A 24,631-nucleotide genomic window follows, 5' to 3' on the forward strand; every position below is an offset into this window, starting at 1 on the left:
ATATATATATATAATGTGTGTGTGTGTGTGTGTGTGTGTGAATGATGGAGTACTACTTAGCCATTAAGAAGGGGACATTTGAGTCATTTGTAAGAGAATGGATAGACCTTGAGACTACAATGCTAAGCGAAATAAATTATATCTATAAGGGTAAATATTCCATGTTTCTCTTATATGAGAAATGCAAAAATAAAATGTTGGGAGCAAAATAAAAGAGAGATGATAGGAAACAAGAAGGTAGACCTTTTGGAGATAGAAAAGGGGTCTAAGAAAGGAGGTGAACATTTCAGAGGGTAAGCGAAGGTGAAGTAGGGAGGATTTGGCAATCCACACCCCATGGTGAATGTATTGAGTATGCGTTGCAAACATGGAGTAATGAAACTGTTTCTGCAAATTCTATCAGAAAAAGAAGGAAAATATTTTGAATGACAGCAGACAAGGCACCATGCAAAGTTTTCTGATATGCAGCTACATCCATGATTAAAGTAAATGTTAGGCTTAAGAGCAAATGAAAAAATAATGGTAAATAGGTAACATGAAAGCAATTAAAGAACCAAGAAAGGAGAAGAAAGAAACAAACATGATATCACAGCAGAAAAAAACAGCAGCAAAGCCAAAAGTTGGTTCATGAGAACCTTAAAAATTGCTAAAATCTTGTCAAGTTGAGAAAGAAAAAGAATGTAAAAGACAAGGAAAAAAATTTAATTTTGAGATGAAAAATAATGATAAAACCTATATTTATTGATATATTATAGAGGACATATAAACAAGCTTTTCTCAAATTGGGAAACTTGGATAACTTTTAGAATATAACTGAAAAGCATAAATTACAAAAAAACACATCTGAAAATACAATCAATAGAATTAGATTGATTTTTAACAACTGACCCAAACTCTGAAACATTTCTACAAAAATATTTTTCAACATACATGATTTCAATATTTAATGCTACAAAATTCGTCACAAAAGAAATACACACACACATACGCACACACACACAAACACACACAAGAAGTCCCACATTGTAGACAATAAAAACAAAACATATTTTAAAATTATCTTATGAGGTCAAAAAAACCTTAATACCAATACCTGTCAAGGACATTGTTAGAATTAAATAAATATAGATACATAATTCAAACAACATATTCACTGATTGAATCCACAATCACAAATTATGAACAAGACAGATAAGCTGCAAACACATAATTTTGCTTCCCATTTGAAAATAAATATAACTCATGACATTAACAGAGTAAAATGTATAAAACACATTGTTGCCTAAAGAAGCACATCACCTATACCCTACAAGGGATAACATCTGGGCACATTTTTTTAATTGACGCAATCTCAAAATATATTCACAACTCTTTATTGTTGCTGATATACTGTGATGTAGGCTCGGATCAACTGAATCTTTGCCATGACCAACAACAACGGATATTTGATGCAATATAAGAGCATTGACTCCTGGGCTGAAAACCCAAGTTTCTAGACATCCTGGAACTGATTCTTCCTGATAGAGATGAGATGGTGACAAATCACAAAATATCCTCATACGACCTGTAAGAACAAAGTAAAAAACAGCTCTAAAGAAGAAGTATAGGTAAGTCTATATTTAGAGCTGCATTTTACAGTGGGAGCAGCCAAAGTGCCACAAACGGATGAACATACACTCAAAAGGTGGTATGTGTCCATGCAACAGAAAATTTTAAGTGGAAGGGAAATTCTGACATACACAGCAATGTGGATGAATCTTGAGAATATACTGCAAAGTAACAGAGACCAGGCAAGAAGAGACAGTTGCTGTGTGATGTTATTATTTGAGATACCTCGAACAGTGAAACTCACAGAAGTACAAAGGAGAATGAACGCTACCAGGCCCTGAAGAAGAACCAGCATGAGGAGTTGTTTAATGGGAAGGCAGTTTCAGTTTTGCATGAGGAAGGGAGTTCCGGAGATGGGAAACAGTCACGATTGCAAAAAAAAAAAAAAGCATGAATGGACTTAAAATACTGAAAACTGATAAAAACTGTAAAGATATTTTTGGCACGATTTTACAAATTTGCTTTACACAGTGGATTAAAGATAACAGGAAAGAGCTTGAGGAAAGCTGGAGGCTAATGTTTTCTAATTACGTAAAAGGTAGAAAAGATGGGAAAAAAATGATGACAAAAATAAAAACTTACCAGCGCCTGTAAAGCCATAAAACAAAGAACACCAAAATGATCAAACAGGGTACTATTACTGCAACGATGACCCAGCCAATGGAGACAGAGTGTCCTATCCATCGGGAAAGAGAACAGAGTATATTACATCACATTACATGAACTCCGTCCTTAGTCCACATCTGTATCTTTCATTCTCTAAAGGTCTTTCCTCCTCTCTCACTGTTCCCTCCCTCCACGAAAGCTCTCTGCTTCTCCTCCCTCCCTCACTTCTTCCCAGATCCTTCAGTGAACATTAGAACAACCTTCCCCGACTTCCAGCCTGGGCCCCGTCCTTTCTCACCCCAGGGGAGGACGATGTCCTGCCCTCCTAGACTGCTGTGCTGCACTCGGCAAGACAGCCCAGCAGCCTCCCCTGCCGCCACATCCAGGGTCACTCGGAGATACCAGGTCTCATCAGCATTGGGCAGGACGTCCCCTCGCTGAGTGTCCTTCTGCTCCTGCTCACCCCTCATCCACGTCACCCACACGGGCTTCGGGTGGAAGCCAGAGACGTGGCACACCAGCTGCAGACGGCTGGGCCCAGGGCTGGGGCCACTGGACAGCCAGGCCTCGGGCTTCACTGGGGGAGGAAGGAGCAACGAGAGCGTCACGTTGTAACTCTAGCCCAGAGCACTTACCTCAGAAACCCAGAATTTGGGGCATTATTTCCTCTACACACGGAGAGTGAGATGCAATACTGAGCAAGCCCTTCTACTAACTTCCCACGCTTTGGAATTAAAGGAAGTGATGGAAGTGAAACAGAACAGGACTAACCTTGCTTCTGCAGATCTGTCTTTCCTGCTGCAAGCACACTCATCAGGTACGGGGGGCAAGTATTTATGAGGAGGTTGTATATGGTATCACAGATACCTTTATACTGCATGATTAATGTGCAGAACTTCTGTGCCCTGGTGCCACCTTCTGGGGAAGGCCAACATGTATTATTCTTGATGCTCAGGAAATCCATTCCCCCTAAAGCTCCCCTCAAAAAGGGTGTGATGGCACCTCCAGAATGCAACTCACAGCCTGCGATGCCCTGGATCTCAAAGGGGTCTGGGCAGAAGGAAAACACAGACATGTTATTAAACAATAAAGAAAGAGATGGAGATGGGCCAGATGGGAAATTTTGTGTGGGATCGAATCAGAAATGTGTAATGGAGTGAAATCATTACAACACTTTGAGAACCTCGGTAAATGAACACCAGGGCTCTCCCTGGTCATGTGCATGTCATGAAGGGAGGGTGGAGTGTATAAAGTGTAGGGTGGTAAGATAAGAAAAGAAAGGCAGAAGGTCAGGAAAGTAGGAGGGATTCTCAAGTACAACATTCCAGAGGGAAGTAGAGGGTGACACAGAGAGGAAAGCTCAGGAAGAGAAGGTGAAGAGGATATATAAGAGAAGAAAGCCACACTTGTGTGGCAAAGGCACAATGTAGGAAAATAAGCAGCAAGTTCACATAAGATAGACCCGGATTGGTCAGAAAATGGTGCCTCTTATCTGTAAGATGAGTGTTAGGGCATTAAATATTGAGAATGCCTGATGGATTGTAGAGCCTGAGAGCAGACATGGCTAGAACAAGCAGTTGTGTGAAAGTGGGAGGAGGTGAGGACAAGAGGTGGCAGTGGCCTGAAGCAAGAGAGGATGGAAACAACTGAGACCCCACCCTGCCCCTCAGTCTGAGGAATGGGCTCACATTGCAACTGGAAAGGACTGGCACGTTCCTGGACTTCTCTGACAAATCCAAATAAGTAAACACGAAATAATTCCTCCATCTCTAAAACCTCTTCATCACTCAAGTTGCCCTTAGACCAGGGCTTCAGGAATATGGCGGTGCCTGCATCACTGTCCCAGCCATGAATCTGCAAATCTCCCAACCAGCCTGAGCCTCGAGTCTGTGCCCAGGTGCTGTTGAAAAAGGATGAGATTTGGATGACATGGAAGGAGATCGGCTGCTGTGAAGCTGTGGAAAGAGAAAGGATAAGACTGTAAAGAAAGAAAGAAGCAGGAAGAAAGAGAAAAAGACCCAGAATCTGTAGAAACCACAACACGCCACCCATTTGAAAGTCCCAGGGACTCGGGCTCCAGCCTCAACCTGCAGAAGGGGACAAAAGGCCTGGATACCAGAAAGCTCAGGGCCTTAGTCCCCCAAGTGCACCTGGGTAAGCACAGCCTGCCTTTATCCTGACCCAGGGCACCAGTGCCAGCAGATGCCCAAGCTCCTCTTACCATCCTGAGTGTCACCATCTTGGAACAGAATTGCAAGCAATGCCAGGGCCAGGAGCAGCATTTCACGGACAGAAGGGACTTCTGTCTCTCAGCTTGTGCTTGATCTCTGATTTCAGCAACTGTTTTTCCTCTGTACTTTGTAGTGACTTCCTCTCTCTTTCAACTGACAATCTCTTCTTCAAAGGGCTTTAGTATCAGTGAAAAAAATTTGCCTCCCACAACCCAGATACTCCTACTGCATCTTTCATTTCCCCTGTTGCCCTGATTTCCATACTGACTCTTCCTTCCTTGGCTTCCGGTTTTTCTCCCTGTGTCAGCTTTATTCATATGAGCTCAGAAAAGCCCCTATGTGATTTCAAAGTCCTTATACTTGTATGAGCCTTTATTTGCAGAACTGGATTGTGAGCAATTGATACTGAACTTTTGCTCAGCCTCATCCGTCTCTGCCCTGAAAGGGTGGTCATCATTTAATCCACCCAATAGGGCATCTCTCCCTCCCCTTGCCTAATCTTCACTTCTGCTTGAACAGACTCTCTGGATTTCCCCACTCTGACTATTAAATCAGCCAAGCCACAGGGTTACAGGGGCAAATGGAAAATGAGGCAAAAATACCACTCATATATTACTTTACTTTTTGACAAAATAATATGATTTATTTTAAAATAAATGTGAAGCTACTGAATTTGAAATACTTTTAGTCAATAATTTAATAAATTATTTAAACTTGCACAGTAGATTCAGGGGTATTATAGTACCAGACAATACCAAGCACATTATGAAAATGGGGAGCAGTTTCTCCATTATATTATTTCTACTGAGCTTTTTGTTGCTTTTTTTTATATCTAACTGTACACACTTCAGTGTTTGCGTGCATTCTTTTTTGAACATTTTCATTTTCTCTATCCTCAGCCCTTATATCAATGTGGTGAAAAGTAAAATCTCCATGGTTTAAGCTAATTTTGTTGGGATTATAAATTGTGACATTTGCTGTGTTTCATTCTGGGATTTATGGAGGTCCAGAGATGTTTTAAATATTTGCCTGTCATATTAGTGAGTGTCAACCAACATTGCACAGTCCTCTTGTTTGTCTGTGTGTCTGTCTGTGTGTCTGTCTGCCTGTGTGTGTGTCTGTTTCTCCTCCTCACTGTTTCAGGCAAGCCTTGGAATTTGTCTTTTCTGAATGAATGGCTACAAAGGTGCATGCTTCTTGATCATTGTTTTTTTTTAGCTATGTATCTGTTTGGAAATGATATCCCTTCTTAGGTTCAAAATTTATGAAAATGTTGTTTTAATAAAATAAAGAGAAAGTACATGCAGTTACCTCTTAAGCCTTCTTGTATTTGTCTATGATTTTTCTCCTCCTCTACCTCTCCATACCTCTGGCAATACTCTATTCCTTCTTCTTTTCCTGTGTCAGAAATTGATAACTGACCCCCTTGAATAGCAGCCAATAAACTCAAGTTCCCAGTTGCTTGACAGTTAGTAAATAGGTATCTTCACCATTCCTTGAGGACAGAATTTTCTCAAACATCCAAGGTGACCTTTGCCTAGGTGGTCAGAGAAGTCTAGACTCCCACTTCTGCTTATATATAAACTGAAAATATAAAATATTTTTAAATGGCCAGGATCATTTCTGTAGGTTTATATTTACTTGGTTCTGTCTTGGCTTCATGTTGTTGTTTTCATAGCTGACTCATGTTGACAATCAAATTTGATTGGAGTGGAATTAATGTTCACATCACTGGAACATTTTACAGGATGTGACCATCCTTTAATTTTCACTCACAATTGTGAAAGTAGGAGAGGGAGACCCCGGTTTCACCAAATGAATGGAATTGTCAAAGCATTGTAGGAAATTTAATATTAACTTTACTGTAATAATAAGTGGAGATAATTTTTTTGAAAAATTTTTGTAGTTTATATCTGTCCCATAGAGCTCTATTGTTTTGTTTACCATCTTGTGAAGTAGGAGAATGTGAGGAGAATTTATTGATTATTGGGAAAAAATGCTACTGAAATCCTCTTATATTTCAAATAAATTATATACCTCTCTAAAATATTTAGCATTGCATTCACATACAAAGACTTAAAACATCAGCATATTTGTTGTATATATAATATTTGGCTTAAGTGAATAAAAGACTATCCAAAATGTTTATGAAATATGGTCTGGAAATAGAATGAGAGTTTATCAGGCAGAGAGCAGATTAAAATACAAACATAATACCAGGGAAAAGAATTAAAACTGTAGAAATAAAACTGTGCATCTACAGACAACTCAACAAAGTTGCTCAAAATATGCATTTGAGAATGACAGTTTTTTTCTTTCAAATAATCATAGGAAAATTGGATATCCACATACAAAAGACTGATACTGGGCTCTTGTCCCTTACTCCATGTAAAAAAAAAATCTATTATTTTGGAGCAAATATCTAAATTAAGCCTAAAAGTTTGTAATTCCTTGAAGAAAAGGTAGGAAAAAATGCACCACCCTCTGCCCACACCTACCACCTCTGGCCCCCTGGTTGTGCTGGTACCTGGATCCATACCGCAGAGGCACAGGTGGCAATAAAGGTCATTTTCCTGAGCTCCAGAAGATAGAGCAGAAGTGAACAACAGGAAGCGGGCCTCTCTCGGCTCCTTGATGAAAATTGAAACCCACTGGAAAAGTGAAGAGACTCTATAATAAAGGCACACCAGACCACCTTAGTCAGTAAGTTACAGGGATCATCACCTCAGATAAAGACCTGGACCATCTTCAGGGGAAGGGAAGCTGGAACCTGCAGTAGAACCTTGCAAAGTTCAATCCTGCAGGAAGTCAGGGATCTCAACCTGGGCCACGCAGCCAGAAATCAGTCTGAATCTCAGGAGTCTGCCGCTGGCTTACTAAGACTAATTGACTTAAATCTGCACACTGCTGCCCACGTTACCTATTGTGACAGCAGAGACATACCCTGAAGGAGGCCCTTCATTTTTAGTTTTTATTTTTTAAATTATATTTTTCTTTCCCTCTTATTTTTAATTTTTATATTTTTCTTTTCAATTTTTTTCTATCTCCGTTTTATTTCTTTCCTTTCTTTCACTCACTTTCTCACTCTCTCACATTGTTCTTCATCTCCCTTCTTGTTCCTGTTCCTGCCCTAATTTAGATTTCATCTTTCTTTTCCTTTTCTTATCTCTTTTTCCTTCTCTCAATTGTCATTAGTGTCAAAGAAAAGTACTGTTTCTAGCTTCCCTATTGCTTTTAGGTTGTTCTATTCCTGTCTTCGTTCTTTCATTCTGTCTTTTCCTCTTATCTTCAACAGTTTCCTAGAGTTTGCATGATCTTCTTATGTCCTCTAGCCTCACTCCTAAACTTCCATTATCTTTCTACCTATCTATCCCTCTCTCCCCAACTCCTTCTAAGTCCCCACCCTTAAGGGTAAAGATGCCATATTGAGGAGTTTATTCACTATAAAAAACATTTGGTGCTGGTCCTTGATTTTGACTTAATTCACACAGTTAAAGATGATGCATTAATAACTATCACAAATTGTCATTTTCCAAACTGTGCTTGATGCTATTGTGTTGCTGACTGTATCACTTGGGCTACGGTGTTGTGATTGACCTAATCAGGTGTCCTTCCTGGTATAACGAAAATGAGATTGCCTTAGCATCATTAGAGACTCAAAATCTAAAGACCATCTACATCTAGAAGATCTAAGTGTTAATTCAGGAATTAAACCAAGGATAATACCAACAACAAAATTAGGAATGTGAAGACATTAAAGTGAGGCATAAACACAGACTTCCACATCACCAAAGGCGAATTCTGAGATAGAAAAGTCTGATAATCAAACACATGGAGACCCTGAACTGTTAGCACAAGAATTAACAAAACAGATGAATGAGGCTTTAGAAAAATTCAACACAGAAATAACTTCCCAGATAACTACAGAGATGGTGAGCAGAATGAAAGGCATGATTAGAGACTCTAGAACAGAAACAGATTTAAAAAAATAGGTGAACCTGGTGGGAGAGGCATCAGAGCTTTATGCTCATGCTAATGAAAAGTGTGTGGGTGGCTTGCCTTTCACTGAAGAATGTGGGGATGGGTCCTAGGCATGTGGCCAGGCCCAGAGGCTGCCTGTTCTGCAGGCCTTTGGCCCAGCCTTCCTCCCAGCTGGTCTCCCCTGAGAAAGCCTCTGAGGAGTTCAGTGCCCTGAGGTACTTTATTGTTCTTTCCTTCCCCTGAAAGCTCTGTGCCTTGAAGGTCATCTGCCAAGGGAGGGTGGTGCATACCACAGGAAGGGCAGAGAGCAGCTCTAGCACCTGCCCTTGCTGAGCTTCCCAGGGTTCTGTGCATACATCTGCTGCAGCAGCTGGCAGGGCTTCATCCATTAGTTCTCCTGTAACCAGCAGCTACAGACCTGACATCTTAAAACAGCACAAGTTATCATCTGAAGTGGATCTCATTGGGCCCATATCAAGCTGCCTCCCAGCCTGTGTCCCCTCTGGAGGCTGGAGGGAGAATCTGTTCCCAGCCCTTCCAATTTCCAGAGCCACTCACATCCTCTCCACTCTCAGCCATCTCTGATCCCTACCTTCCTCTTGTAGGGACTGCAGGCCACTGCTTGGGGCTGCCCTGTTAGTCCAAGGCAGCCTCCTCATCAGCACCTCAACCACTTCCAACAGGCCCTGCAGTCAAGGTACCACAGTCACACTGTGAGGATTAAGATGAGGGTCTTGGCATGGCAGTTGCTCTGCATCCAGAACACTTCAGCCTGCCCTTTCCCTAGTGCCTGTGCCTGCTGCATTCTGGTCCGCAGCTTCAGGTGGTGGTTTGGCCCCTCTGTACCTCAGGCCCTGGCCCTGAAAAGCCTGCTCAGAACCTGGGACCAGAGCATTGGCACACATCAAATGGCAGGGCATTCATTCTTGTCCCCACAACTCTTTTGTCGTTATCCACAGCACAGGTGTGCAATTCTTTACCAGCATCAGACTTTGAGACTGACATCATGGTCTGTTGCCTCAAGCTGCTGAAAGGGTTCAAGAAGAAGGTCGAAGATGACCACAATGATGACGAGGTCATCTCCAAGGCCATGCTTCCTTTGGACATCGTGTATGAGCAGGACATGCTGAAATCTGAGTGGCCGTGAACATGGTGAAGCTGGAAGCAAGAATGTTGTGCTGGCTTCTTCAGAGGTTCAAGGCTGTCAAGGTAACACCTGAGTCTTCCTGCAGGTCCTCCTTTGTGTGTGGGTGCACAGTGATAATGAAGCAGGTCACAGGCAGTCAGGAGTGGAAGTTCCACCGTCTGTGTCCAAGAGGCAGATGCCACCATGATGTGTGTCCCCCTCACTGTGGCTTCCATGTATTTCCATTTTTTAAAAACTGAAGGAGTTCTCAGTGAAGCAGGGCCACACTGGCTTGCTCCTATGCAGGGACAGGCAACCAGAGCTGTCTGGCATCTGACCACCTGCCCTCCCTCTTTTCTGTGACTTGCCTGGGTTAGGGGACATCTGGTCAGCTAACTGTGCATGTTGGTGCTCTCCTTTTGGCAATTGGACCTGCATCAACACCTTGATGCTTGTATTAGTGAGCACTATGTAACTATAATGAAACACCTGAGGCAACTGACTTTTTTAAAAGAGAAAAGGTTTATTTAAAAAAAAATAGATGAGCTCAGGACCATGATGGAACCCATGAATGTTCAGCATTGGAAAGAAATGGAAACCATGAAACGGATTCAAACAGATATCCAGGAGATTAAAGACTATATTGAAAGAATGCACAACAGACTGATCCAATCTGAAGACAGAGTATGATACAAAAGAAGGGATGGCAGTCAGAGAGCATGAAAAGAGATCTCTCAAAAGTAGTAAGGAACAATGAGAAATCAATCCAACAGATCCTTTATGATGCAAAGAATAATATAAGACTCATAGGAGTCTGTGAAAATACAGGAGAAAGTACAAATGACATTTTTTAAAAAACTGGCTACAGAAGTAATGACAGAAAATTTCCCAAACAGAGCAAAAGAATTTGACATACAGATAAGGGATGCTTTTAGGACTTCAACTAGCCATGATCAAAAAAAAAAAAATCACACCTAGACATATAATAATCAAGATACCAGAAACCCAACAGAACAACAAAATACTTCAAGTAGTTAAGGAAAAAAATCACATGCAAAGGAAAGCCCATCAGAGTCACAGCACACTTTTCAACACAAACCCTCAAGTCAAAGACATCATGGAGTTAGGTATTTCAAACCCTAAAAGAAAATAACCTCCAACCTAGACTGATGTATCCTGCAAAACTGTCTTTCAAAATTGATGGGGAAATACAATACTTCCACTACAAAAAACACCTGAAAAACTTCATGTATACCAAATCAGCACTCCAAACAATTCTCAACCATATCCTACAAAGAGACAATGAAGGTCACAACTACATGAGGCCCAACAGAGCAAATATACCAGACAAGACAAGAAAATAAAGGGGAAGGGGGAAAAATCAAAAAGGGCCAAAAACAGAAAATAACATGACAATGAAAAGTCAAAACATATCACTTATGACCATCAATGTTAATGGTCTCTATGCACTGATCAAAAGAAATAGATTGGCAGAATGGATTAAGCAGCAAAATCCAAAAATATGCTGTTTATAAGGAATGCAGCTAGTTCCAAAGGAAACTCTTAGACTGAAAGTAAAATAACAGTTCTCCTTGCAACAGAACCCCAGAAAAAAAGCAGGGATAGCTATCTTATTTGCAGACAGAGTAGATTTCAAACCAAAACTAATTAAGGATATAAAGAAGGCCACTACATCATCGTAAATGAAACAACCCAACAGGAAGAGATGAAAATCATAAATACATATGCACCAAATACTAATGCCTCCAACTATACAAAACAAATATTAAGGGAAATGGAAAACCAACTGAGCACTAGTACAATTGTAGTGGGGGAACCTCAATATCCCACTGTCACAAACAGACTGATCATCTAGACAAAAAAAATCAAGAATAAAATACTAGATCTGCACCAAGCTTTTGAACAAAGGACTTAATAGATGTCAACCAAGTGTTCCACCCCACAAAATCTGAATATCCATTCTTTTGAGATGCATATGGGTCTTTCTCCAAAATAGACCACATACTAGCTCATAGAACATGTGTAAATAAATGCAAAGGAATTAAGTTACCCCATGTATATTAGCAGACCATAGTGTAGTTAAACTGGAGATCTATAGCATAAGAAACTGCAAAAACATCACAAACATATGGAATTTGAATAACACACTCTTGAAAAACCAATGAGTCAGAGAGGAAATTAAAGAAGAAATTAGAGAGTTTTTACAAATAAGAGATAATGCAATACAACATACAGGAACCTATGGGATGCAATAAAAGCTGTTCTATGAAGTAAATTCATAGCAGTGAATGAGCACATTAGGAAAACAGAGAAACCTCAAATAAACAACTTAATGCTGAATCTTGAGCTCCTAGAAGAAGAAGAATAAGACAAACCCAAAACTTGTACAGGGGAAGAAATTAAAACTATCAGAGCAGAAATCAATGCAATGGAGACTAGGAGAACAATACAAAAAAAAGCAATAAATCCAGAAGCCGGTTTATTGAAAGGATAAATAAAATCAATAAGCCCTTAGCCAACCTTATCAAAAAAAGGAAAGAAAAGACTCAAATCCATGCAATTGGGAACTAAAAAGGTAAAGTCACAACAGATCCAGTAGAATTCCAGAGGATTATCAATATCTACTTTGAGAGCCTGTACTCTAATAAAATGAAAACACTGAAGAAATCGACAGATTTCTAGATGCATATGAATTACCAAACTTGAACAAAGAAGATATAAAAATTCTAAACACCCCCAATTAAAATCAGTGAATTTGAAAATATAATTTAAAATTTGCCAACAAAGAAAATCCCAGGGGGGCCAGTGATTTAGCTCAGTGGTTTTGTTGCCTGTCTCACAAGGGCAAGTGCAAGGTACCAAGTTTGATCCCAGTATGGAAAGAGAAAAGAAAGAAAGAAAGAAAGAAAGAAAGAAAGAAAGAAAGAAAGAAAGAAAGAAAGAAAGAAAGAAAGAAAGAAAGGAAGAAAAGCGCAGGCTCTGATGGCTTCTCTGATTCATTCTACAAAACATTTAGAGAGCTATAGCCAATACACCTTAAACTTTTCACTAAAATTGAAAGGGAAGCAATACTTCCAAATTCATTCCTGGTAGGGAGTATTACTTTGATTCCAAAACCAGGGAAAGAACTAACCAAAAAACAGAACTATAGGCCAAACTCACTAATGAACATTTATGCAAAAATCCTCAATAAGATATTAACAAAAAGATTACAGAGGGTCATCAAGAAGATCATATACCCTGAACAAGTTGGATTTCTCCCAACTCAAGGATTTCTCCCAACTCAAGGATGGTTCAACATACATAAATCAATAAATGTAATACACTATATTAACAAACAAAAACCATATGATCGCTTCCATAGATGCAGAAAAAGCATTCAACAAAATTCAGCATCCATTCTTGATTTTTAAAAAACCTGCATAAAATTGGAATAGATGGTCTTTATTTCAACTCAATAAAGGCTATTCATGAAAAACTAACAGCCAACATCATACTAGTCAAAAACTGAAAATCTTCACACTAAAATCAGGAACAAGGGCCAGGGATTTAGCTCAGCGGTTCGGTGGCCTGCCTTGCAAGCACAAGGACCTGAGTTTAATCCCTGGTACAAAAAATAAATAAATGAATGAATGAATGAATAAATAAATAAAATCAGGAACAAGATAAGGATGTACTATCACACATCCTGTTCAATATAGTTGTGGAAACATTAGCCACAGCAACTAGACAAGAGAAAGAAATAAAAGTAATAAAGACAAGAAAGGATGAAATTAAACTGTCATTACTTGCTGATGATATGATATTCTACCTAGAAGACCGGAAAACTCTGCCAAAAGACTTCTAGACTTAATTGACAGATTCAGTAGAGTAGCTGGATGCTCAAAAATCAATAGCCTTCTTGTACATGTCTGTTACTCATAACAAATCCCCTGTCTCTACTGGAAAATTTACTAGAAACATGTTACAAAATGTAACATTGACAGATCAATTTTCCTGCCTAAGACAATAACAGGGGAAAGATTGCATAGAATTACTTTAAAATAATATTTGTGAACTAAAAATGTAAACACAATCCCAGTAATGAATGTAACTGTACTGTGTGTCTAGAATGTACCAATAAACTCAATAAAAAGGAAAAAAATTTTAAAAGATAAAAAAAGATCCAAATTGTATAACTGACAATGTGAAATAGGAAGAAAAGGGCTAAAGGTGTAGGGGAAGTGGGGAGGGTAGGAGGAAAGAAATAAGGGAAAAGAAAAAATATGAGAAAAGGAAAAAATGGAAATAAAGTCTTTTTAAATAGGGGAGGTGGGGTAAAGGAATGGCAGGGGTACAGGGGAAAAATTAGAACCAAGATCTGTCATGTAAAGGCACAAGATCCCAATGATGAATATAACTGTACTGTATGCTTAAAAAGTACCAATAAACGATAAAAAAGAAAAGAAAAGAATATTTGTGTGCATTTGCATATATGTAAGGGATGTTCTATCTGTGACTATTTCTTCAAAGAATTGAAATATGCTTTTTGTTTCTGTTTTGACTTATTTCCATGAAAGATGACAACTTCTTGAGTAGATATTTATTTTCAGGTTTATGTGTTTACATTCTGTTCATAATTTTTCACATATTTTCTTTTTCAGCTTTATTAAAGCTTGTTTGATAAATAAAACTGAATATAGTTTATGTGTGCAAAATACTGTTTAGATAGATATGTACACATTGTGAAATAATCACCACCATCAAACTAATACTTCCCATATTTGTCCCACACATCACTCCACGTATGTACCTTTTGCGGGGGTAGGAATATTTAAAGTCTACACACTAATCAATTTTCAAGCATAAAATACAATGCTGTTAACAATGTTCCCACTGCTGTACATGACATCTCCAAAGATTCTCTCATACAACTGAAACATACACTTTGACCGATACCTTCACTTTTCCTCCTCTCCCAGCTCCTGGAAAGCACCATTATACACTCTTTTATGAATGTGACTATTCTAAATTTCATAGGTAACTGATACTATGCATTCTTGCTGTGCCTGATAATCTGTATTTTACTTGTATTTTTAAAAGCGTAGTCTATATACTCACAAAACATATTCCAATGTTAAAAAGGCAGGAATATCTGTCACTTATGACAACCTAGATGCCAACCAACACTACTGACTTCAAAAATAACACTGGGATTTTACTCTATTATTTAGAGGAAGCTATCTTGATGAGTACAGCTAGTAGTAGATTTTAAAAATGAAAATTATCTGAAGACATATGAAAAGTATCAACACAGTGAGGAATTTAAGAGCTCTGGTCCAGGGAAAGAAAGCCCTGGGAAGTGAGCTCAGCCTGTGGAGCCCCAAGCCTTCGTCTAGAAGCATCTGTGAATCCCAAAAGGATGGCTCAGAGGGCAGAGGCTGAGTAGAACAGTTCGCAGAACTGTGGATAAGAATTGGGAGAAGGTGCCTGCACAGGAAGAGAAACTATGATAGACATTAAGAGCTTCAGGCAGTTCCTCTAAAACTTTACCTCCTGAATCCCTACTGATGAACCTTTTAGAGATAGCTGCCCAAACTGCAGCCCAAATCCATTTATTTATCACAAAGTGTCCAAACTGCAGTTATACAAGAATCCTGAAGTTTTAGATCAGAAAAAATAATTCATACATTAATGTCTTTTAACTTAAAAGAAAAACCAAAAAAACATGTGTGCCATAGGTTCACCACCACTGCACTATACTTTAGGAATAAAATGAATCAAAAATAGAAAAAAAAAGAGTCATCCTCATAAATGATGAGATCCACGCATGAATGTTTGCATTTCCTGTATAAAGTCAACAGGAATTGCTTGTTTCCAACTTACAACACAGAAGAGGATGAAGGACAAGTAAATCAAAGGGAATATTCACAGTATTTACAATTTATGTCACAGGCTAAATTTCTGTATGCTATAAATTTAAATATATAACAGCCATAGCACAGAGGTATAATTGGAATATTGATATTAACATATTCTAAGATCATCAAATTAGCAGAAAGTGGTAAAATATTAATTTAAGATAGAATTTAATGTTTAGGGTCATGTGGGAGTTTATAGGATGCCCATGAACAGAACAGTAAAAGATCATGAAGTCAATAAGGTAGTATATGGAGAAATGGTATAATCAAAAATACTTGATCAAAAGTAGAAAGAAAACATAGGACAAAGGAAGAGGGAAGGAAAGGAGGGAAGCAACAGCAAGATGGCATATGTAAGGCCAAACATATCAGTAAACATATTAAAATGAAAACCTTAGTTAATTAAAAGACAAAATTGTCAAACTTAATAGAAAACAATTTTTCTATATTATGAACAAGACTGGTATCACACATGTAACTAAATAGGCACTTAGAAATTAAAAGGTGGAAGAAGATAAACTGTGAAACACTTAAAGAATCTTTCATGGCTACACTAGTTTCCAACACAATTACTGGAAACATTATTACAGAAAACCTGCATCAAAAGGAAGGTGTAACATTTCTAAACATTTATGAATATAATAGCATGTTTTCTTTTTTATTAATTAACTTTATTGGTATAATTTAAATATACATATCGATTACGTTCATCAAAGTGGGTTTGTACCTGTACATGATGTAGCTTTACCAAAAAAGGAAACATTTATACATTAAAATGTATAAAATTTCAATAACATAATTGATAAAAATGATCTATCTAACTGATATATTTTGGCTTCAACTTCTTGACCACAGAAAATATATATTCTTTCTAAGTGAACATTAAAAATTCATTTTGAAACTGATGTTTTTCCATAAATAAGAGACAAAGGTCAAGAAGCTGAAACTATAGAAAAAAGATTTTCTGACACAGTGGAATGAAGCTAAATCTGTGATTTAATATGTAACTAGAAAATTCCTCCATCAATTCAGGATAATAATTCTAAATAACTAAACTGTCAGAAAATTATCATTAGGGTGAAGGGAGGGCAGGGGTATGGGGAAAAAATAAGAACCAAGACATATCATGTAAAGTACAAGATCCCAATGATAAATGTAACTGCATTTTTTGCTTTAAATGTACCAGTAAACTTAATGGGGAAAAAAGGAAATTATCATTAAAAATTCATTTAATACAGAAAGGCTATGCAACATTTAAGCTTTCTGATATACAGCTAAAATTATTGGTGAAATTAGAACACTGAACACAAGGAAACTAGAAATAAGAAAATAATAAGCAAAATAATATAATCATAGAAAATCCAAACAGCCAATCATACAAAACTGATAATCCCTTATAAGATGACAGGGGAAAAGCATAAAAAGTATAGTCTAAATGTTCATTGTCAGATAAAAAATTTGTAACTATAAATTCTATAAGCATTCACACATTTAAAAGAAGATAGAAACAAAAGATTGACAAGAAGTTGGGCAATTTGGATAATTTCTACATGATATTTGAAAAACACAACTTACCAAGTTGACAAAATAATCTGAAACATGCTATCAATAAAGTTAGATTTATTTTTAGAAAAATGGCCACAAAATTAAGTTTTCCACTGAAAAGTATTCCCAACACATGAGCCATCACAATCCAATTCTACCAATTTTTATGAAAGAAATATACACACTCACAAGTACACACACACACAATCTGCCCCACACTCAAGAGAATAAAACAGAAGAAACTTTTTCAAATCATTTTATGACATCAAAAACATCCTTAATGCCGATACCTGTCAAGGACATCACTAAAAATAAATGAATGTACATGGATAATCCTGCACAAAATACTCACAGGCTGGATCCAAACATATACATGATGAACAAGAAAGATAAGTTACAGAACAAAACTTTGTATTGCCGTGTGAAACTGCGAAGTATAAAGCCAAACTAATGGAAGGAAAGATATACAAAACACTTTGCTACTTCCAAAAAAAAAAAAAAAAAAAGAAGAAGAATAGAAACCTAACAAGTGATGGAACGTGAATGGATCCAGCTATTGATGCCATACCAACATAAATTCCTAGTTCTTTACTTTTTGCTAGTGTATAATTGAGAGATAGTTTACAATCTTGGAACTGTGACCTGATTAAAAATAATAATTATTTGAAGAAATATAAGAAGATTGATTCCTCAGCTTGCCTGTGGGCTTCTCAGCACGAATTCCAACTCTGAGATGACACAGCCACAGCTTACAAGATGTTCTCATAGGACCTATAAGAACATAAGCAAAAAAGACAGCTCTCAGTGAGATGCCTGTAATTCGCATCCACAGCAGCATCATTCGCACTGGACTAAGGTAAAAGCAGCACAAGTGTCCACACACGAATGGATGTGTACACAAAAGGTGTTGTGTGTGCAGGCAAAAGATCATCATTTGGCCTAAAAAAAAGGAGGAAATTCTGACATAAACTTGGCACAAATGAGCTGTGAGGACAAACTCCTAGGTGAAATAGGCCAGACAAAAAAACAAAGATGAATACTGAATTATTCTACTTATATGAGGCATGTGGAAATGACAGTTTGACAGAGGTGGAAAGTAGTAGAGTAGAGACCCTGAAAGAGGAAGGAAATGCGGAGGTGTTTAATTGGAAGAGTGTTTGTTTTGCAAGATACAAAGGCTTCTGGAGATGGAAGATTGTAATCATCGCAACATATATACATATATATGAATGGAAGATGGAAAAATAAAATTTTATGCTTTATGTGTATTTTATTACAATTTTATGAATCAGCTTTGCACAAGAGATTAAGGATAAGAGGATAGACTGGGAAAGTTGGAGGCTCATACACTGTTTGAAAGGTAGAAAGGGAAGTGGGGTGGATGGGAAATGAAAATTTTAAAAACAGAAAATTACCAGTGCCTTAAAAACCATAATGCAAAGCACAGCGAAAGCATCAAACAGGACAGTATTACCGCCAAAATGATCCAGCCCACGGAGGTGGGATGTCCTGCCAATTGGGAAAGAGGAGATGTATATTTTCAAATCCTTCACTCTCCCTCTCTCTTTCTCTCTCTCTCTCTCCCTCCCTCCCTCCCTCCTCTCTTACTCCACGACCTGCCCCATCTTTACCCCACTTTCAGCCTGGGCCCCGTCCTTTCTCACCCCAGTGGAGGACGATGTCCTGCCCTCCTAGACTGCTGTGCTGCACTCGACAAGACAGCCCAGCAGCCTCCCCTGCAGCCACATCCAGGGTCACTCGGAGATACCAGGTCTCATCAGCATTGGGCAGGACGTCCCCTCGCTGAGTGTCCTTCTGCTCCTGCTCACCCCGCATCCACGTCACCCACACGGGCTTCGGGTGGAAGCCAGAGACGTGGCACACCAGCTGCAGACGGCCGGGCCCAGGGCTGGGACCACTGGACAGCCAGGCCTCGGGCTTCACTGAGGCAGGAACAGGAAAGGAAAGTGTTATATTATGACTCGAACCCAAAGCCTGAACTCAGAAATCCACAAGTTTGGGTTTGACCCCTCTACTCTTTGAGAATGAGATAAGTTATTGAGAAAACCCCTTTGGTACATTTCTACTCTTGGAATTAAAGGCAATGATTCAAAGTAAACAGAACAAGACTAACCTTGCTTCTGCAGATCTGCCTTCCCCTCTTCAAGGATGCTCAAGAGATACTGAGGACAAACTTTTACAAGGAGCGTCTCCACAATCTGACGGATAGCTTTGTACTGAGAGATGAAAATGCAGAACATCTGTGCCCTGGTGCCACCTTCTGGGGCAGGCCAACATGAATAATTCTGGATGCTCAGGAAATCCAGCCCTCCTAAAGCTCCCTTCAAGAAGCTTGCAAAGGCACCTCCAGAATGCAACTCACAACCTGTGATTCCCTGGATCTCAAATGGATCTGTGTAGAAGGCAAACAGAGAGATGTTATTAAAGAAGAAATAAAGGACTGTGGGAGACAATTAAAATTTTTGGATTTGAGGCAGACAAGAGTCAGGGATGATGGAGTAAAATAGCACCCCATATAATACTCGGAGAGTTTCAGAAAGAAGAGCCTTGGCCAGAGGAACCCTTCATGGGGAGAGGGACGGATGTTGGTAAAGAATATGGCGGTAATGTGGGAAAAGAGAGGCACAGTGTGAAGAAAGTGCAAGGGCCCCACAAGCACAGCCATCCAGGGGGAACCAGATTTCACACAGAGAAGAGTCACAGGGAGGAGAATGCTGAAAGGGTGGATGAAAGGAGGAAGCTGCCCTTTAGGTTGCTAAGGCCCAGGGCAAAAAAAAAAAAAAAAAAAAAAAAGAGTAAGTTTTCCAAGACACAAACCTCTAGCAAAGTCACAAAGTGTACTCCTCTTCTATTAGAAAAGAGTGCAAAGGCAGTAAGAGTTGGGAATATGCTGTTCAGGGGTGGGGTCCAGGGAGGAGAATGCTGCAGTCAAGCGTGTGCAGGCAGTTAGGGGAAGTCAGGTCGAGGTGAGAAGGAGCACCCGGAACATTGCCCTGAGCCAAGAGGAAAGGCACTGAGAGTGTCCCCGGGTCTGACAACCAGGCTCACACTCCAGCTGGAATTCACTTGCAAGTTTGTGCACTTCTGCAATGAATCCAAAGATGTAGACTCGGAAGAGATCCTGTAGCCCAGATAGCTCTTCATCACTGAAGTTGCCCTTAGACCAGGGCTTCAGGAATATGATAGCTCCTGAATCACTGTCCCAAGTCTGAAGCTGCAAGTCACCCAGCCAGCCTGAGGCTCGATTCTGCACCCAGGTGCGGTTGGCAAAGGATACGATTTGGATGACGTGGAAAGTGGTTGGACCCTGGAAGCCTATGGAGAAAAGGACAAAATAGTAACCCTTGTTTATCATTCATTGCTAAATCTTGAAAGCAACCTGTCTGTCCACCAAGAGGTGCATGGATGAAGAAAATGTAGTATTTACACACAATGAACTACAATTCTGCCATAAAAAAGGATAAACTTGAGTCCCTTGTAGGCAAATGAGTGCGCCTTGAGATCATGCTGTTGAAGTGAAATAAATCAGACATATGAGCTTAAATATTGCATGGTTTCTCTTATATAAGAAAGCCAAACTATAAATAAAAGACAAATAATAGGGAGTAGGGAGCTAGATCTTTCTCAAATGGAAAGGGAATCAAACGTTGGAAGGAAGTCAGAGGGAGGAGAGGGAAAGGGAATAAAAAGAGAAATTGGCATGTGTTGTATACATGAACCAACTCCACAAAGAATGCAAACATTATGCACAGCAGGAGGGGTAGGGAAAAGGAAAGAAGGAATGGATTAATAAGAGAAAATGAAAAATAATGGAAACAAAGTCTTTGTATTAAAGGGAGGGAGGGGTTGAAGGGAGGGCAGGGGGATGGGGAAAAAATAAGCACCAAGACGGATTATGCAAAGGCACAAATTTCCAACGATGAATGTCATTATATTGTATACATTAAATGTACCAATAACATTAATTTTTAAAAACATTATGTACTGCAAATAAGTACTAATAGACATAAAATTTACAATAAAAATAGATAAGCAAAAAAGAGAGGCACATGAAAGCATGAATATTGGAAAGGTACAGAAACAAAACCCCAGAATCTTCAGAAACAGCACACTTGACCCATCTGAGAGCACTAGGGCATCAGGCTGCAGTCCCAACCTGCAGAAGGGTGCGAGAGAGCTGGAGACAGGAGGGCTCAGAGCCTTAGTCCCCAAGTGTGCCTGCCTAAGCACAGCTGCCTTTATCCTGACCCACGGCACCAGGGCCAGCAGCTTCCAGAGCTCCTCTTACCATCCTGAGTGTCACCAACTGGCAAGAGAACCGCAAGGGATGCCAGTGGCAGGAGCAGCATTTCACTGAGAGAGGACTGTGTCTCAGCTTGTGTTTGATCTCTGATTTCAGCAACTGTTTTCGCTCTGCAGTCTGTAGTGACTTCCCCTCTCTTCCAACTGACAATCTCTTCCTCATACAAATTTTGCATCAGTGAAAAAATTTGCCGCCCACCACCCAGATACTCCTACTCCATCTTTCGTTTCTCCTGTGGCCCTGATTTCCATACCGATTCTGACTTCCCTGGCTTCCAGTTCCTCTCCTTGTGCTCAGGTTTCTTCAGACGAGTTCACAAAGGTCCCTGTGTAATTTCCAGATCTGGAAGGTGAACAAGTGATATCAAAGCTTTGCTCAGCCTCCAACTTTCTTTGCCCTGGAAAGACACTTGTCATTTGTTTACTCAACTGGTCATCTCTCTCTCTCTCTCGATTCTCTCCCTCTATCGCAGTACCCATTCCCTTCTCCTGTTCTTGTGTCTTTTTCCTCTTTCATCCTTTGTGTCTGGTCTCTCTAAATCCACAGATCTAGTTTTTCATATGTTGACTTCTACTTTAACAAACTCTTCAGAATTTCCCATTATGACTGTAAAAATCAGCCAAATTACAGACCCAGGATGACAAGCAGTAGACATTATATAGACTAAAGGAGCAGAAAACAGGAAATATGAGAAAAAAAACTATTTGCTTTTCCTAATTCACAAAACAATAATTCAATCACTTATATTAAAAGACTGTTTTTAAAAATTTAAATGTAATTAAAACCTACAATTCAAACACAGTAGAGTGAGGGGTACTGCAACACATAGAACCATTAAACCACTACTAAACAAAAAACTGAGAATGGGAGATATTCTCTACTGATATTCTCTTCGGAATTTTGTGTTGTCTTTTTTGAGTTTGTTTGTTTCTTTTTGTGTGGTACTAGAGATTGAACCCAGAGCCTTCACAGTGAGCTACATCCCCAGCCCTTGCTATCATCTTTTTTTTTTTTGAGAGGTTCCCACTGTCCTGCCTCAACCTCCCAAAGTACTGAGATGATAGGCATGCATCCCTATGCCCCATGCAATGCTAGCCACTTTGGGGGTTGGATAAATTAATTTTTCTAAATTCATTTTTTTTCCTCAGCCAGCACATGCAAAGGAGAACCTGCATCATATTTCAGAAAGAAGGGAAAGCAGGAAGAGAACATGCAAGAGAAAGATAACAGTGACAATATGTGCACCACGAAACTAAACGCAGCCAGAAACCTTTGTTTTTCTGTGAGCCAAATTCTGCCTTGTTTAGGTGCTAGTTGCTGCTGGCTGCATCTGCTTTTGAGAAATATCTTTTTCAGATCATTTGTTCTTTTTTATTATATTAGCATTTTGTTGAATTTTTGCATTTATTCTATAATCCTTTGACAGATGAATAGTTGTCAAAAGATTGTTCCCATTATGTAGCTTAGCTTTTCACCCTGCTGGTGAACATTTTCTGTGCAAAAATTTCTTAGTATGGTAGAACCCCATTTGTCTAGTTTAGATTTTGTGGTCTATGCTTTCGGGGCCATGTTCGAAGAAACATGGCCAATACTGATGTTTTCCCCCTCTACTTCTTTCATACTTGAGGTCTTAATTTCCATACATATTTCTTCCATTTCGTTGATTTTCTTTTTCTGTTTCTTTGTCTTGTTTTGTTTTGCTAGGAGGTTTTTTGTTTGTTTGTTTGTTTTTTGTTTTTGAGACAGGGCCTCACTATGTAGTTGAGATTAACCTGGAACTCACTATGTAGCCTAGGCTGATCTCGAACTTACAACAATCCTCCTGCCTCGGCCTCCCAAACGCTGGGATTACAGATGTGCACCATCAAGCCTGACATCAATTTGATTTTTACATAGGGCGAGAGGTAAGTGTCTAGCTTCAATTGCTTGCATGCAGATACTCAATTTTTCCATAATTATTTATTGAAAATTCTATTATTTCTTGAATGTATGTGTTGGGTGCCTTTGCTGAGAATCAGCAACTAATCTCCTCTGGACAAGCTCTCATGCAACCTTCCAAGGATGTGTGTATAAACATTTTTTACTGTCTTTTGGTCCATATTTTATTCACATAAAAGCCTTGCTGCTCTTGTAGTTCATGTTTAACATTCAAAGGCAAAACTAAATGATTGAGAACTGTTTTAGAGAGAAATACAATTTATTTGAAAAATAAAGATATTCTTACAGGAATTTTCCTCAGTGATCAACAGATTCTCTTCTCATGTCAAGTCCTTCCTTTCCAGAGAAAATTATTCCACAAGGGATAAGAAAAGGTCAGAACTGTAAATGACAGACGGAAACCTCAATGTCTCTTCAGAATTTTTGTTTTATTTCCATTTATTGTTATAGTGAAGAATGATATTAAATTTCTCACAATGGTTTGTTAATTCTTCATTGGTAGAGTCTGGGTCTCACTCCACTATTTCTGCAAGTCTGAGAAAATGAAAGGATTGCCGCAAGTTACTGTAGGTTCCGGGGACTTGAAGGCTAACTCCCCTCCATTCAGCCCACACTATCACTATGAGTCTACTCTGAGACCAACAAAATGAAGCCAAAAGAAAAATATAGTGATCAACCATTCCAAACGTATCTGCAACTAATTTGACCACGCGGAGAGAAAATGCAAAATTAGTAAAGAAGTAGCCTGTATTTCTGGGAATAAATATTCCACACTATTAACTGGAGTATTTACGGTTCGTGCAAGATGATTGTTGGAGAACAGTTCTCCAAATAGCAAAGCACACATCCCTTAGGAACAGTCCCAGACTCCATTACATCACAGACGTTGTCTGTTTTCTGGATGACAGGTAGAGACAACAGCGACTGTCCTCCCCATGAACATTACATGTTTTCATCACGCACCTTTTACTTTAGACAGAACACCAACGTTCCGTATATTCTGTGTGTTGTAGGCTCACTTTCAAGAAGGAATCTGAAGAACGTAGTGATGACCGCTGAGAAATGTGCGAGCTGACCGAGCAGACTCAGGTGGCTGCACGACGCGCGCTGTCACAGAAAAGCGGCAATGACGTGGCAGCGATGACAGGGAGGTGGCACAGCCTCCCAGAGGACGGCGGATGTATCCGCGAGATGCCTGGGGCGTCTATGCACACCCACAGAGAATACGTCAAGGGTTGCTTTTTATTTATTTTGGGGGAGTACCAGGGGTCAAACTTGGGTCCTTGGGTTCTTGCGCTTGCAAGGCGGGTGGCGGAAACACTGAGCTAAATCCCTGGCTTCAGGGGTTGCT

At 39.3% G+C, this 24,631-nt stretch overlaps 2 protein-coding genes and 1 pseudogene across 2 annotated transcripts; all 3 read right to left on the reverse strand.

The window, feature by feature from the left end:
* The window catches only part of LOC104855500, a 51,683-nt pseudogene extending 50,577 nt beyond the window's left edge, over positions 1 to 1,106 (reverse strand).
* A 115-nt stretch (positions 1,107 to 1,221) lies between these two features.
* LOC104855395 (T-cell surface glycoprotein CD1b1-like) lies at positions 1,222 to 4,606 on the reverse strand. Its single transcript, XM_010614241.2, has 6 exons — positions 4,436 to 4,606; positions 3,903 to 4,169; positions 2,986 to 3,264; positions 2,513 to 2,791; positions 2,191 to 2,284; positions 1,222 to 1,564 (listed from the first exon to the last, which is right to left on the reverse strand). Exons 1-6 carry the CDS (start codon positions 4,494 to 4,496, stop codon positions 1,543 to 1,545), a joined length of 1,002 nt encoding a protein of 333 aa, XP_010612543.1. The 5' UTR covers positions 4,497 to 4,606; the 3' UTR covers positions 1,222 to 1,542.
* Positions 4,607 to 17,767: 13,161 nt separating this feature from the next.
* On the reverse strand, positions 17,768 to 21,388 carry LOC104855387 (T-cell surface glycoprotein CD1b-like). Its single transcript, XM_010614231.1, has 6 exons — positions 21,328 to 21,388; positions 20,088 to 20,354; positions 19,153 to 19,431; positions 18,683 to 18,961; positions 18,434 to 18,527; positions 17,768 to 17,789 (listed from the first exon to the last, which is right to left on the reverse strand). The coding sequence occupies exons 1-6, from the start codon at positions 21,386 to 21,388 to the stop codon at positions 17,768 to 17,770; spliced, it is 1,002 nt and encodes a 333-aa protein (XP_010612533.1).
* Positions 21,389 to 24,631: the final 3,243 nt, after the last annotated feature.

This window comes from Fukomys damarensis, unplaced genomic scaffold, assembly GCF_012274545.1.
Source record: "Fukomys damarensis isolate Sample0158 unplaced genomic scaffold, DMR_v1.0_HiC HiC_scaffold_19, whole genome shotgun sequence".
Lineage (NCBI taxonomy): Eukaryota > Metazoa > Chordata > Mammalia > Rodentia > Bathyergidae > Fukomys > Fukomys damarensis.

Coding starts and splice junctions, on each gene's coding strand:
- LOC104855395 (XM_010614241.2), bottom strand. CDS start 4,496: ATGCTGCTCCTGGCCCTGGCATTGCTTGCAATTCTGTTCCAAGATGGT. Junction 4,170..4,435: donor AGATGGTGACACTCAGGATG/GTAAGAGGAGCT, acceptor CTCTTTCCACAG/CTTCACAGCAGCCGATCTCC. Junction 2,285..2,512: donor GGACATCGTCCTCCCCTGGG/GTGAGAAAGGAC, acceptor CCCGATGGATAG/GACACTCTGTCTCCATTGGC.
- LOC104855387 (XM_010614231.1), bottom strand. CDS start 21,388: ATGCTGCTCCTGCCACTGGCATCCCTTGCGGTTCTCTTGCCAGTTGGT. Junction 18,962..19,152: donor GGCAGATCTGCAGAAGCAAG/GTTAGTCTTGTT, acceptor TTCCTGCCTCAG/TGAAGCCCGAGGCCTGGCTG. Junction 18,528..18,682: donor GGACATCGTCCTCCACTGGG/GTGAGAAAGGAC, acceptor CCCAATTGGCAG/GACATCCCACCTCCGTGGGC.